The sequence below is a fragment of the Corylus avellana genome, chromosome ca10 (assembly GCF_901000735.1).
Source record: "Corylus avellana chromosome ca10, CavTom2PMs-1.0".
NCBI classification, from domain to species: Eukaryota; Viridiplantae; Streptophyta; class Magnoliopsida; order Fagales; family Betulaceae; genus Corylus; species Corylus avellana.
In genome coordinates this window covers 147,869-160,904 of record NC_081550.1, presented here as the reverse complement: position 1 = coordinate 160,904, position 13,036 = coordinate 147,869, and the positions used below count along the sequence as shown (strand labels likewise).

General features: G+C 36.3%; 2 protein-coding genes across 4 annotated transcripts; one reads left to right on the top strand and one right to left on the bottom strand.

Moving 5' to 3' along the window:
- Window positions 1-1,521: 1,521 nt before the first annotated feature.
- Window positions 1,522-6,321, bottom strand: LOC132162745 (uncharacterized). 2 transcript variants are annotated; one of them, XM_059572972.1, is made up of 5 exons: window positions 6,220-6,321; window positions 5,910-6,103; window positions 4,942-5,260; window positions 3,501-3,596; window positions 1,522-2,549 (listed from the first exon to the last, which is right to left on the bottom strand). In XM_059572972.1, the coding sequence occupies exons 1-5, from the start codon at window positions 6,313-6,315 to the stop codon at window positions 2,514-2,516; spliced, it is 741 nt and encodes a 246-aa protein (XP_059428955.1). In that variant the 5' UTR covers window positions 6,316-6,321; the 3' UTR covers window positions 1,522-2,513. The 2 variants fall into 2 exon arrangements, with proteins under 2 accessions (XP_059428955.1, XP_059428956.1); XM_059572973.1 differs by lacking the exon at window positions 1,522-2,549 and adding an exon at window positions 2,677-3,085.
- A 1,801-nt stretch (window positions 6,322-8,122) lies between these two features.
- Window positions 8,123-12,539, top strand: LOC132164774 (RGS1-HXK1-interacting protein 1). 2 transcript variants are annotated; one of them, XM_059575330.1, is made up of 7 exons: window positions 8,123-8,403; window positions 8,499-8,576; window positions 10,267-10,319; window positions 10,561-10,697; window positions 10,778-10,842; window positions 12,095-12,153; window positions 12,274-12,539. In XM_059575330.1, exons 1-7 carry the CDS (start codon window positions 8,154-8,156, stop codon window positions 12,361-12,363), a joined length of 732 nt encoding a protein of 243 aa, XP_059431313.1. In that variant the 5' UTR covers window positions 8,123-8,153; the 3' UTR covers window positions 12,364-12,539. The 2 variants fall into 2 exon arrangements, with proteins under 2 accessions (XP_059431313.1, XP_059431312.1); XM_059575329.1 differs by having other exon boundaries at window positions 8,484-8,576.
- The last annotated feature ends 497 nt before the right edge of the window (window positions 12,540-13,036 follow it).

Genomic DNA, 13,036 nt, shown 5'->3' with positions numbered 1-13,036 from the left:
TCAACCGAGGTCCCGGTTCCGGTTCTGGTTTCCCAAAACCGAGAACCAGGGTACCCCGGTTCCAGTTCCGGTTTTGGCCAAAAACCGGAAAACCGGACCGGGTTGACTCCCCTAGGCCTTTGATTTAGAAAAAAACAAAAACAAAAAAACACTGTTTACCATATTTTTAACTCAAATTAATTTTACCCCAACCGTTAGCATGCACACTATTTGCTTCAATCCGTAAGAGCCCACGCAAATATGATGCTGCAGAATTTGACATGAAATATTTATGATTGGCAAATTTGACATGATCTTCACGAAATTAACATATAAAATTTAAGAGATGTATACTCTAATTAAATAGATGAAATTATTTTCTTATATTTTAACATTATTCCAGCTCGACATAGGAACATAAAATCCTAGGCATAAAATAAAAATAATAATAATGTAGTGAGGCAGGGTGGTTGTGATTGAAACAGAGTGATTCGGTGGTATTTGATAGATGTAAATCGGAGGTAATTATTAAGCAAGAATAGGTAATGCCAGCCCGAATTGAATTGAAATACTTTTTGCCACGCCCACACCCACGCTCACGCCAAGCAATCGGATACATCATATATCACACAGCACAGCCTTGTAGTTGTGGACCCTTTGAATCATCATCTTGTCCATACTTTCCGCCTTGTCATCAATCCAATCATAATTTCCCAGCGTTTTCCTGGATGAATAAGTTTAAGGATGTTATAATTTTTGAGTCCAAAATAGAAGAGATGCCAACGGTAATGATTCTGAGGTGACAACCTCAGCTTCTTCCCCCAAACATGTGATTACTTTTACTTTTATTTGCACTACTTTTTGTCCTTCTTCTCTCTTTTTTTTTTTTTTTTTTTTTCTACTCGTAAATCCCATTTACAACGTATTATACTCTGCCTTAAACCATCCTCCTACATGACCTTTCTACCACTCATTCCCCACCTACTTTGTCCATAAATATTAAATAATAATAAGAAGAAGAAGTAGTAAAAACCTTGAATGTTTCAAATACGCATCTTCTCGATCAGCCTAAATGCCTAATGGAACCCAAGGGGACCACTACCGTACAATAACAACCAGGTATATACATAAACATAGCTATTAGATATGCTGTTCGGCGCGTTGGTATTAGCTCCGACGTTGACAAATAAATTAAAAACTTCCCGCTGCCCATGCAATTTGCTGCTTCTTGTGCAAAAGGATCACAATTATTAATACATAGGACAAAACAATAACGTACAAGAATACTAAAATTTACACGGTTTCATCAGTGTGATAAGTGGATAGAATCACCAAAAAATGATGGAAACCAACACTTTAGATCATCACTTGTACCTGTCATACAATTGGTTGGTGTGACAGTAAAAATCAGCTATTATATTAACTGCCAAGTCATCTAATTGTACATGAGTTTGGTTTGATTTTCTTGGTTTTGTTCTCTGCTTGCTTGTTAGGAAAATAGAGGGAAGTGAAAGAAATCATAGACAGAGAGAATTCAAGAGAGACTCGTGAAATTGCAATTGTTAATATAACCTACATAATTTATGATTACATCCTGGTAATTGTAGTAAAAGCATGATTAGAATGAAAAAACAACAATACATGGAATATATTCATCCACTTTGAAAATATTGCAGCTATATTTCATGAATCATGACATTTGAACGGGCTGTCAAACCCACCAAAAAATGAAGTGAAAGAAGTAAGCCACTAGGATCTGAAAGGCTTTTGCCAATCTGACTTGGGGAACAACATGCAATTAAGGTGGCATTTGGTAAATAGGTTAGCCTAGACACTATAGTTGATGTAGATTGATGTTAAAAAAAAAAAAAAAATTAGTATAAAAAAGTAAAAAAATGGTTATGAAAAAAGTGAAAAATTTTTGTTCTGTAATAATTTTTTTATTTGAATAATAATAAAAAGTGAATGATGTGATATAAAAAGTAAAAATGTTAAAATGTTTTGATGTTGATGTGATATAAAAAGTAAAAAAGTTAGAATATTTTGATATTAATTTTTTTGAAAAATGGTAATAAATAGTAACGAAGGAAACCCCAACTCATTTACCAAACAAAGCCTTAGGGTAGCTGAACACGACAACATTGGTGGCGCTAGCCTAGATCCACCACCATGGAAATCAGAATTCAGTACGAGCCAAAACTGGATTGCCTAGCTGCAGCTGTAACGTTTCCAGGAGAATACACCCATATGCACTAGACAGGCCTAGCCAGGATAGCATAATTCAAATACGGCTCTCAAATGGCAAAACCTTTTGACACTGTCACACTCCCTACAGATAAAGGGAAATAGGTCTCCTTTAACTTTGATAAGCAGCGCTTTTACCCTCGGAAAAAAAAAAATGGCTAAAAATTGTAACTGTACAAAACCTACTCCGATACAGTCTGGCCGCATTTACTAATGAAAAGAAACCTCAGAACAATAATTATGGAGTGGATACCGAGGAGAAAAAAATTTCATGGATACCACACTTAAGTTCAAATTGTTTGAGGCTGGCTTGCTCCAACCTCCTCCTGCAAGGAATATACAAGTTAAAAACAAAATTGCAAATTGGCATTCTACGTGACTCAAAAAAAAAAAAAAAACAAAACAAAACAAAACAAAAACAAAAACTAATTATAAGGTTAATAATAATAATAACAAAACGATGTCCAACTTTTTGTAAATATCAACAGCAATCACATACTCAACTCAACTGCAATCACTCAACCAACATGAAATATAGTATGCTAAGACGCATGGACCAATCTTGTAAATAATCCATAAGTTCCGAACCAGATAATTTTAATAGCATACATTTGAAGAGGTATCAAAGAGCAGAAAATAAGCCTATAACCTACTAGCACTGTGGCTTAGTGGGTGAAAAATAACCTCGAGGAAAGAGTTCAAAGAGAGGGGGAAAAAAAGGAATATAAAAAAAGAACAGAAAAAAGCATGCTACTCAAATTTACTAAAACAAAAGCAAGAAGAACAACCAATTTTCTAGTTAGTTGGAGCAGGAAAGCAGCATCAGGAACGCAAAGCAACTGACTGAATAAACCTGTCAACCCTGAAGGCCCAAAATGACTTTCTATTTAGTAACATAGAAAAAGTCCATGGGAACAGCATATAGTTGTAGCTAAAATTGAGGACCACTCATGCAGAGTCAAATTCTGGGAGTGGGAAATTCATGTTATCTGAAAGAGAGACTACCACTACAGAAAATGCGTACAGATACATAGTTATTTTATTGCCATGTGAGTGTGCCCATTCTGCTCATGGCCAGATCAAACTACTCTACTTGGCACTTTTTATTTGCTTCTTATTTACTTACAATTTGGAAGAAGAATGGAAATTTTTTTTTTTTTTAAAAAAAAAAAAAAAATCACTGATTCTTGAAATTGAAAATTTTCATATTTTTCTGGCTAAATGAGTAACCAACCCATATGAGCAAAATTAAGAAAAATGGAGTAACAAGTACTTACATCTATAGCCTGAAATGATCTGCCTACAGATGGCTTCAACTGAGAAGCTTCGGCAGCAGAAGTAGATCCCTTGTCACCATTACCCTGATTTTGACCCTACAAACAGATAGCACAAAGAGATGCAAAATGATAAATAACCACTAATATCTTCATATAAATAAGAAATGAGATCATAGAGGTTGGAAGAATCCGAACATATGAAACATCACCACTCAACTCAACTCAACTAAATCTCTATCCCAATTAAATTTGGGTCGTCTTATTATCAAAGGAAACAACACAAGTCCAAAATCGCGATAGCAGCTTCAATCATTTACATCATAGTAGAAGATAGCTTTGCATACAAACACTCAATCTATAAGATATTAGTCTATTATACAATAGAGATAGAGTCTATGAACAGATTCATAGCTAGGATAATGGCAGCATCCCTCCAACACTCAACTAGAGGAAAAAACAAATGACTGAAAAAGGCTAACTCACGTGTAAGAGAAAAGAACAGCTTACAACCTTTATAGAGGTATAAACAGAGTTTAATCATCTTTTTCCCCAAGAGCACTGCCAAAGACGAGTTGATCAACTCTGACCCATTACTTCAAAGGTGAATAAAAGAGGCCTAGGTAACACACTAGATAACATTCGCTCCCAAGCAATTGGAATAAATGTGTTGGTGGGTAAATTACCATACGTTTCACTAAAAAGGTTATGAGAGAATCACAGACAATCTTGCTGACATCTCACCATCAGCAATCAAAATGAACAAAACCAAGGCGGTTCATATAAAAATGTTCAGTCACGTAACAAGGATAAATAATCCAAGTCACGCGGGAAGGTGGTAGTGTCGGTGTCCTTGCCTTATGTTATTACTCGATGAGGAATTTCAGAATCTTCGCTTGAATAGTAAAGAACAAATTTCATGAGTCACTCTCAGATCATCCCAAAGATGACAAAGTCTAACCAATAGAAATTATAAAATCCTAAATGAATTAGAGACTCTCCTAAAACACCTTCTAAACTAAGTAAAAGATATTAAAATGCATACTCATATAGGTCAAGGGTAGCTTGTGTAATCAAAAGAATTTATATCAGGTCACTTTACTTTTTTGTTATTAGTTGTTTCATAGTTCTACCCTATTCTGTTGTTCATTTCTTGTAAATTCGCAAGTCATCAGCCAAGTTATTGATCAACGTTTTTTGGATAACTAAAGTTATTGATCAACTCCTAGGTCAGATACCACATAACCGATCTATCACAAATCTCAGTGTCCAAATCTCATATTTACAACTTGTTAACAAAAAGTCTCATCATATATAAATACACACACACAGAGGATAAAGATGAAATAAAAATTTTACCAAATTTTTTGGGAACAAACAGATGAAAGTTCACCCAAAGAAAGTCAAATAGGTGTTCTATTGCAAATAAGTGAGAATACCATACCCCACACGAACGTCTACTATCTTGACCATCAAAGAGAGATGAGTAGTAAGCAGGGTCATAGATAGATCCTCCTAAAATGTCATCGGACTCTGAGGATTGCCTGACTACAGCAGGAGTTGCAGGACTCAGAAAACTACTTCTTAAATCAAAATCTGCTTCTTGAGAAACTGTAGTGTCAACATTCGAAACCCCCAACCTGTAAATCTGAATCCATAACAATGAGGATGACAACCTCACAGTAAACCCAATGATTTGCATTGCCAGAGTGAGTCTCACTGAAAATATAATGAATTGTCCATAATAAACAGTAGAAATGTTCCTGCAGAGACAAAATTTTCGCTAGATAAGATATTAGAATTAACAAACACATGCACACAAATACGTTTCATGTACACACAGAATATGGCATTGCCACATGAGCCAATACAAGTTCATATTGGAAAATTATTTCACAACCAGATTCCATTTTTTCGAAATGTGAAGTTGTAGAGAACACAACCATATGCTGCAGCAATCTGTACAAATTCTTGTACCACTTATTAGAGTCCTTGTTTGTTAAATCTCCGCTTATCCCAAAAGCATAAGCTAATAGAAAATGATAAATTTGATAGTTTAATTAAATACTTTAACACTCATTTTACGTGCAGGACCAAACAACACGCGAACTATTTTATTTAAATGAGAGCAAGCTTAGAAAATCTGCTCGTATAACTTGTTATCTCAAAAACTTAAAGCCGAGAGGAAATGATGAATTTGCTCGTTTAATTACTGCTTTAAACATTGTTCGCCAAACATTTGTTGCATTATGAATAAATAAAGCAGCGCATAAGAAGGAATGAGTGAGGGGTTAAAGAGTTGAAATCAAATAATTAGTTGTTCTGGCGTCACAGCTAGAAGACTTATTCAAACAAATACGCTTTTATTTGAAAAGAAATAATAAAAGATAAAAAGGGGGAGGGGAGACTGACCAAATGTCGTGAGTGAAGAGGATGAACCAGAAGATATCGAGGAAGATAGCGCAGAAGAGGAGAACCGCATAGGTACGCCCAAGGCTTTGACTGCTGCTCTCTATGGCTACCAGAGCGAACAACGCGATGGACAGATTTATCAGCAACACTCCGTTGTACAATGCGCCCAGTGATCCAATCAACGCGCTACCAATCTGTTTTATTTGTTTGATTTTTTTTTTTTTTTTTTTTTTTAAAAAAAGAGCCCTAATTAATTGAAGTTTTTTATTTGGAAAATGAAATGTAATAGAAAAAGAGAAGAAATAGTAACCTGAATGTAGATGAGGATGACGGCGAAAGATTGAAGGCTATCGTAATCGCGAAGCCATGGCTGTATTCGATCCCTCAATGATGAACAAAGCATCATATGCCCCCCCCCCCAAACCCCTTCCCCAACCCCTTCGAATCCCTATTTTCTTCCCTTCTTTGTTTTTTTTTTTCTGAACCCTAAATGAAATGACTACTTAAACAAGGGAATTTGCATTTCAAATGAATCTGAAACTGTTGGTTTTGGCGGGACCAAATTGAAGAAGAAGAAGAAGCAGACATGGATACTCTGTCTCTGGCCTCTGCCACCAGAAGAAGATAATTACTACGGCACTAACAGCATACATGGAGGCATAAATGCTTTTTTGGTTAATTAACAGTTTTGCTTAGATGGAGGCACTAACAGCATACATGGAGGCATGGGCGCATAGCGAATGACGGAAACCGAAAAAAAGCCGCTGCCTCCGTTCTCCTTTTCGTTGTTCCTCTCGAACTAACTTTCCCTTTTTCTTTTCCCTGTAATTAGGAGTTAATACAAATTTGTTCTTACAAATTTTTTTTTTTTTAATTTAATTTATTAAATTCGTCGTATTATTTTATATATATTTTTTAATTTAACCCAATTTTTTTTGATTTTTTTTTTTTTAAAAAAAATATATTTATAATTATTGTTAGTGTCTGATTGTTGTTTCCGTATTAGCCACATTATACTAGCTAGTAATCTAAGTAATGTATATAAAATTAAGACTTAAAAAGAAAGGCCAAAAAAAGAAAGAAAAAAAAAAAAAAAGGATAAATGAATTTACATTGACCATTAGGTGTAACGCTTGGGTTGAATAAAGCATATCCTTTGTGTCTATTCTTTGCTTGCTCAGAGAGCTCAGAGACTGTATGTGTGCAGTGTACCTACTCCTAGTCTCCCTCTACCACCACCGTTCGTGCACTGACACGTGATGCACGAGATTTGGTACTTAATTTTCTTTTTTTCTTTAACGTGCTACAAGCCTACAATTGTAATAGTTATGAAAACCAAATACTGTTACTGTTAAGCGTATTTTAGGATTGAAAACCTTCACTCAGAAACTATAATTAAGATAAGGAAAAAGGTTTTTTTTTTTCAAGGTCTATTTGTTTTGGCGTATAAATATTTTTTGAATTTTTATTTCTTATTTTTGAGCATTTTATAAAGTTAAAAATATTATTAATCTTATGTTAGTAAAAGATTTAGTACCTCTATCATTTCTCTACTTTTACACTTCTTATTTAGGTTAACTAATTTTTGCCATTCTCTCACACCTTTGAGTAGCCAATTGTGAAAAGGCCCTTCGCAAAACATGCCTGCCCGAGTAGGTATTGGGCTACCCAAGCGCCTGCCTGAACAGACAAGCTTCATGAGGTGTCATTTCACAATTGTCTACCCAAATTTCAAGTAATATGAGAAGATAATTGCACTAAATCTCAATCTCACCTCCAAAGACCTTTTATTCTCTCACTCTCTTTTTTCATAGCTCCTCTTCAATGTCACTCTCGTCCTCGTAGCTTCTCAAATTATATAAAAATATAAGAAATATTAGGCGATTTTTCATACGAGCCAATTGTCGAAAATTATTTTTAAGGTTGCACACACAAACAACAAAAAATAACAAGGTTTATTAGATATTTTTAAGCTGAAAATATTTACTGACAATAAAATATTTTAGGACGAAACAAGCTAGGCCTAAATTAGATGAAATGCAAAGATTTAAAAGAAAACTTTGTAAAATATTGACAATAATCTTTATTTAAAGTAATAATAATAATCTCTGCATAGGCGGGCTCATAGACGGCCCATATCCAAGATGGAGCGGCCCACCGAATATGAGAAAAGAAACAAGGCAAGCACGCAAAAGAAAAGAAATAAACAAAGAGACCGGTACGACCTGCTTCGGGGAAGAAAAAATGGCGGAGACGGCGTCGTCGGGGGCTGAAGAAGCGGCAATGGAGCAGCAAAAGGAAAAGCAAGAATCGCAGGCATCATCATTATCATCAATAGCGTCAATGGCGGAGGATCTGCAACATAGTGTGATCGAATCGACTCGTTCTCTCCAGCAGAACTCTTCCGACCATCTTCGCACCTTACAGGATTTCGTACCGCGTGCGTTGTCCCGGTGTAGAAGCTATGAGGACGCTTTCTTCATCAAAATCAAAGGTCAATCGATCCTCGTAATAATTTTTATTTTGAATTTGTAGGAAAGATGTGTTTCTTTTGCATTAACAAAAAGGATTTAGTTGCATGCCTTTCAGATGAGTTGAAGAGGGCGAGGGAACATCCAGGTGCGGCTGTCGGGGTTGCAGCAACCGCTGCTTTTCTTCTTTTGCCAGGTATTCATTTCGCATAAAAAGGATTTGCTAAAAGCTTAGCTCATACTTGCACAATGGCCGTATGCTATTTTCCATATCAAAGGACGGTACTCCAGTAAATCAGAGAGGGGTTAAGGGAGGGATAATGACTTATATGGGGATGTAGGGTACCACTACTTAAATCCCCTGTTTGGGTTCAAAGGGAGAGAAATTGTATGATCACCTGAGACATTCTACAAATGAGTTTTCCCACGTAATTTAAGCTGTTAATATTCCATCGTAAATGGTGTCTCCAATCGTGGGATATCATGTGAAATGGAAAATAATCCTTACATTTAAAAAGAAAATCCATATGCAGCATAAGGGCTTTTTACCCAGGAGACCGACAATGGGGCAGAAGCCTCCGTGGAAGCCTTGTTCTATTGGAGAGATGCTTTAATTTATTTTGTGTCAATTGGAAATTGGTTATGGATTATCAAAATTTAGCTATTCTATCTATTTCAGTGAATATTGATAAGTTAGGGGACCTCTATCTATTTCAGTGAATATTGATAAGTTAGGGGACCCAGGGCCATATTACGTCCCTGAGTTGCTGTGGAAGGATTTTTGGAATGAGGGGGCGTTACTTACCCTTGAGCAAAAGATTAATCTAATAATTTGATTAGAGCTAGTTCTGTCAAAAGGGATGGGTTGAATACCTTAAAGGCACATTTGTCTTTGGTGAACAGCCTATTAGTTCCATCGGGGAGCAGAAATCTTGGTGTCTTTGATGCTTGTCGGGCTGCCCAAAACAGGTTGCCAGCATGCACTTGTTAGCAGCAAGATATCACAATGACTAGCATCTGTCAAAAAAAGAAGTGGGTTTATAAAATGTAAAAGAATGAATTATCATTCTTCTTATTCAATCATTCTGGCCTTATACTTGATAGATAACCCCAAGGGGTTGGCCCAAGTGGTGGAGGCCTTGGTCTTGAGGTATCATCCCTTTAAGGTCCAAGATTCAACATCTCATGGATGCAAACAATCCTTTGGGGCCAAACCCCCTGGTGAAAAGCTAGCGATTTAACCAATTCCATGTAGGAAAACTTCCGAGGGTGCGGTGTACGGGACTGAGATTTACTCTGTAGGGGTGGGTCCGAATGGCCCTGCCTTGGAGAGGTTCCCCGAAATTAAAAAAAAAAAAAAAAAAAAAAAACACCAACTTGAGACATGCTGATCATGTGCTATCCATTATGAAGATAACCGTCGTCTTCGTGTTTGTGCATGCTGGATATTTAAGTTTTATATGATGTGCAGGACATAATACTTTATGAGTTCGACTTATCAAAAAATACTTTGAGTTCTAGTTAGGTGATTGATATGCCTGACACCATCTTGATCAGATGATGTTACACTAAAAGACGTTTTTATTTGTTTTGGAACGTTTTTCCCCTTCTCCCCATCACGTTTATATTTTCTAAAGTTAAGGATTTAAGATGAAATATAATCAGCTGTCTAGTTTGCTGATTATTGGGTCATAAATTGTGAATTGAACCTTCCAAGCACTTGCATGTAATTGCATTGTTCAGATAATGTCTAGCTCCTCGCATCTCTTCTTGATTAATGGATCTCTTGACTGGTCTAGACATAACTTTTATGTTAAATTATCTACTAATTTTGCCTCGTAAATCTTATGTGCACTGATTCCTACAGAGAATTGTTTTCTTTGCAGGCCCAAGAAGGTTTTTGTTTCGTCATACGCTAGGTCGACTACAAAGTGAGGAGGTATCTTTCTTTTTTTCTTTTTTCCTGAGATGCTTCTTTTCAATTATGAATAATATATATTTTTTTAAAAAAACTGTATCTGTACCGCTTAGTCTGTGATTGTCACTTGTTTTAGTACCGAAATTCTAAGATTGTAGGTTTCAGGTATTTCAATATATTAAAGATCATACTCTTCCGTTCTTTTGATACATTCCCCAACACCCCACCCACCCCTTCTCTCCCTCTACAAATATATATGCAGGCACAGTTTGTTAGAGCTGAGAAGAATGTGAAGGAGTTGAACCTTTCTGTTGATCTAATGAAGAAGGAGAGCAAAAAGTTGCTCGAAAGGGCAGCGCTTGCTGAAAAGGATTTGAACTATGGCCATACTGAGCTCATGTAGAAGTGATTTAAATACCCTAAATTAATTCTGTGGCTATTCCTTTACATTATCTGATTATTCCAATTGAAATGTGTAGGAAAGCTGGAAGTGAAATTCAAGACCTTGCGAAATCAGTTTATGAAGTTGAAGCACAAGCCGCAGGTTTGCGTTCTTGACTCTTTTCCTCACTTCAACACCCTTACCCCTCCCCAGTGTCTCTCCTTTATCCTGTCCCCTTTCAGTTTGTTTGCTGTTGATGAGGTGTTACGACCATCAGAGCCTGATTGCTTCCATGGGAATTCTTTTTTACCTTGTCCAGAATTTGTGCTGTGGTCTGGTGCATTAGCACTGTCAAGGCTTTACTTTTGTTAAATTTGCTGATTTCACAATATGGTGCCCTTGGTTACATAAAAGGAGCTATATATGGTTATAGAGTGGAAAACGTAGAAATACAACTTTCCTGTGCCAATTATAAGCAAAACAGAAGTTAAAAGTTTCCAAAGGGACTTCGGGCTTAAGTATTTTGCTGTCTATATACTTTGTGACCATTCCCCACTAAGTAGCCAGATGTATGGTGCGAAAAGAGAGCAAAATGATCCATGATCATTTTTAAGGCATTTATTTTGTTGATTAGGAGGTCAGTTGAGGATTATGTGAGGTTTGAAATTGAATATTTTTTTTTTTTTTGGGTGAGTAACTGCAAGTATTATTAAAATGCAAAACAGTGCAACTCGGGTATGTATACAAGAGAAACACCTTATTAAAAGAGAGCACCATCCATAAGTCTCATTAGAACACCATCCACCCCACGAGTTGTCGTATTTAGATTTCACAACCACTCTCCATAAGGCCTCTCATGAGCATAGCACCAAAGCCACTTCCCCTAGTATTTTACTCTTATAATGTTTGTATCACTAGTATAAAATTTCCAAAGAACACAACGCGGGAGATTGGGATTTGGAAGTCAGTATGCGTCGCAAAGGCTTTCTCCTTAAATGAACAAACAACTAATAGTGAAGAGTAGAAGCAAGTTTTGTAGGGCTGTGAATACTACCCAAGATCAGCAACCATGAAATTTGGGGAGCTTTTGGTTGTCTAAGTTAGACGGAAGGTTGAGTTGGGTTTTGTGGATAGGATTTTTGGGTTGATCAGACTTGAAATGGTTCTGTTTCAGTCTGGTTGAGTCTCAAAACATGGAGTTTGATTTAAATATGAACTAGAGCAGTGTTCGGTGGATCCAGATTAGGCCTCACATCAGAATTAAGCCTACTTTCAATTTTCTTTTGGCTTTTAGACTTTGTCTTCATATTTTTTTTTTTGGCCTTTTCTATTGCTGAACTCCTTGTATCCTGTGCAAGGTGCACTTATATCATTTATTTTATTTTATTATTATTTTTTTTCACATTTTATATAGAAATGATGGATGGGCTGCGAGAATACCCTGGTAGGGAGGCTTTGAAACTTCGAGCAGAGGCAAGTCAGTCATTGTCATGTTTATATTCTTCATTTTTCCCCAAAAGATTTTATTTATTTATATTTGGTTAGATGATAGTTACTTACTTAATTGAAGTTGTTCCTCCCCTCTCTCATTAGGTTGCTTCTATGGCTTCACTTGTGAAACAGCGGAGAGATAAGTTGAACAAACAGATAATGAAGATTTCTGAATTAGGGGTTCCCGTGTGATAAATAAGATAAATATCTTGATGACATTCCTTGGGTACCCTTTTTTCCCTTTTTCCTCCATTGTTATACATGAGGAGAAGAGTTGGTTTTTTTCACTTTCCCATATTTGTAATGCTTGTTGATCAATTTATATTTTTAAGCAGAAGCAGAACAGAATTACTTATAATTCGTAACTATTTTGGGTTAACATCCCCTCCCGGTCTCCTCCCCATTCATTCATGCATATGAAGTTGATTCCAGCCACAAAGCATAAGCAGTGGCAGGCATCAACTGATTACTTCTTTGAGAGCATGATTTTTCTTTCTTACGATTCATTTTCTAGTTGTAGTGGAAGTCATAACTCTTCGATCTTTAAAGAGTAAAATGACGTTAAGCACGTATAGGAACTAGAGTCAAGTAGTGCTTGATCTTGTAGAAGGGGTGACATGGTTGCATGTGCTTAATACAATCAAAGCCTATCCACATTCAGTAGCAATAGAGGCAAGGGTTCAAACTTCAAAGCAAAGGGGAATAGAATTGTAATGCTAATGTGCGCAAGGCTCACGGCTGTCAAGTATTAGCAATTTTAGCTGCATGTAATTTGTGACAACTTGTCTCATAGGCAGCTAGGCAGGCCATAAGACAGGAGGTCATCTTCATGCTAAGTTTTCCAGTTGCTGAAGTAGAACTTCTG

Bases quoted from the DNA above. Each gene is read 5' to 3' on its own strand.
- LOC132162745 (XM_059572972.1), bottom strand. From the start codon at position 6,315: ATGATGCTTTGTTCATCATTGAGGGATCGAATACAGCCATGGCTTCGC. The intron at 6,104-6,219 runs GTTACTATTTCT...CAAATAAAACAG, and splicing joins TCATCCTCATCTACATTCAG to ATTGGTAGCGCGTTGATTGG. The intron at 3,597-4,941 runs GTATGGTATTCT...ATCTGTTTGTAG, and splicing joins ATAGTAGACGTTCGTGTGGG to GGTCAAAATCAGGGTAATGG.
- LOC132164774 (XM_059575329.1), top strand. From the start codon at position 8,154: ATGGCGGAGACGGCGTCGTCGGGGGCTGAAGAAGCGGCAATGGAGCAG. The intron at 10,320-10,560 runs GTATCTTTCTTT...ATATATATGCAG, and splicing joins GTCGACTACAAAGTGAGGAG to GCACAGTTTGTTAGAGCTGA. The intron at 12,154-12,273 runs GCAAGTCAGTCA...CTCTCTCATTAG, and splicing joins CTTTGAAACTTCGAGCAGAG to GTTGCTTCTATGGCTTCACT.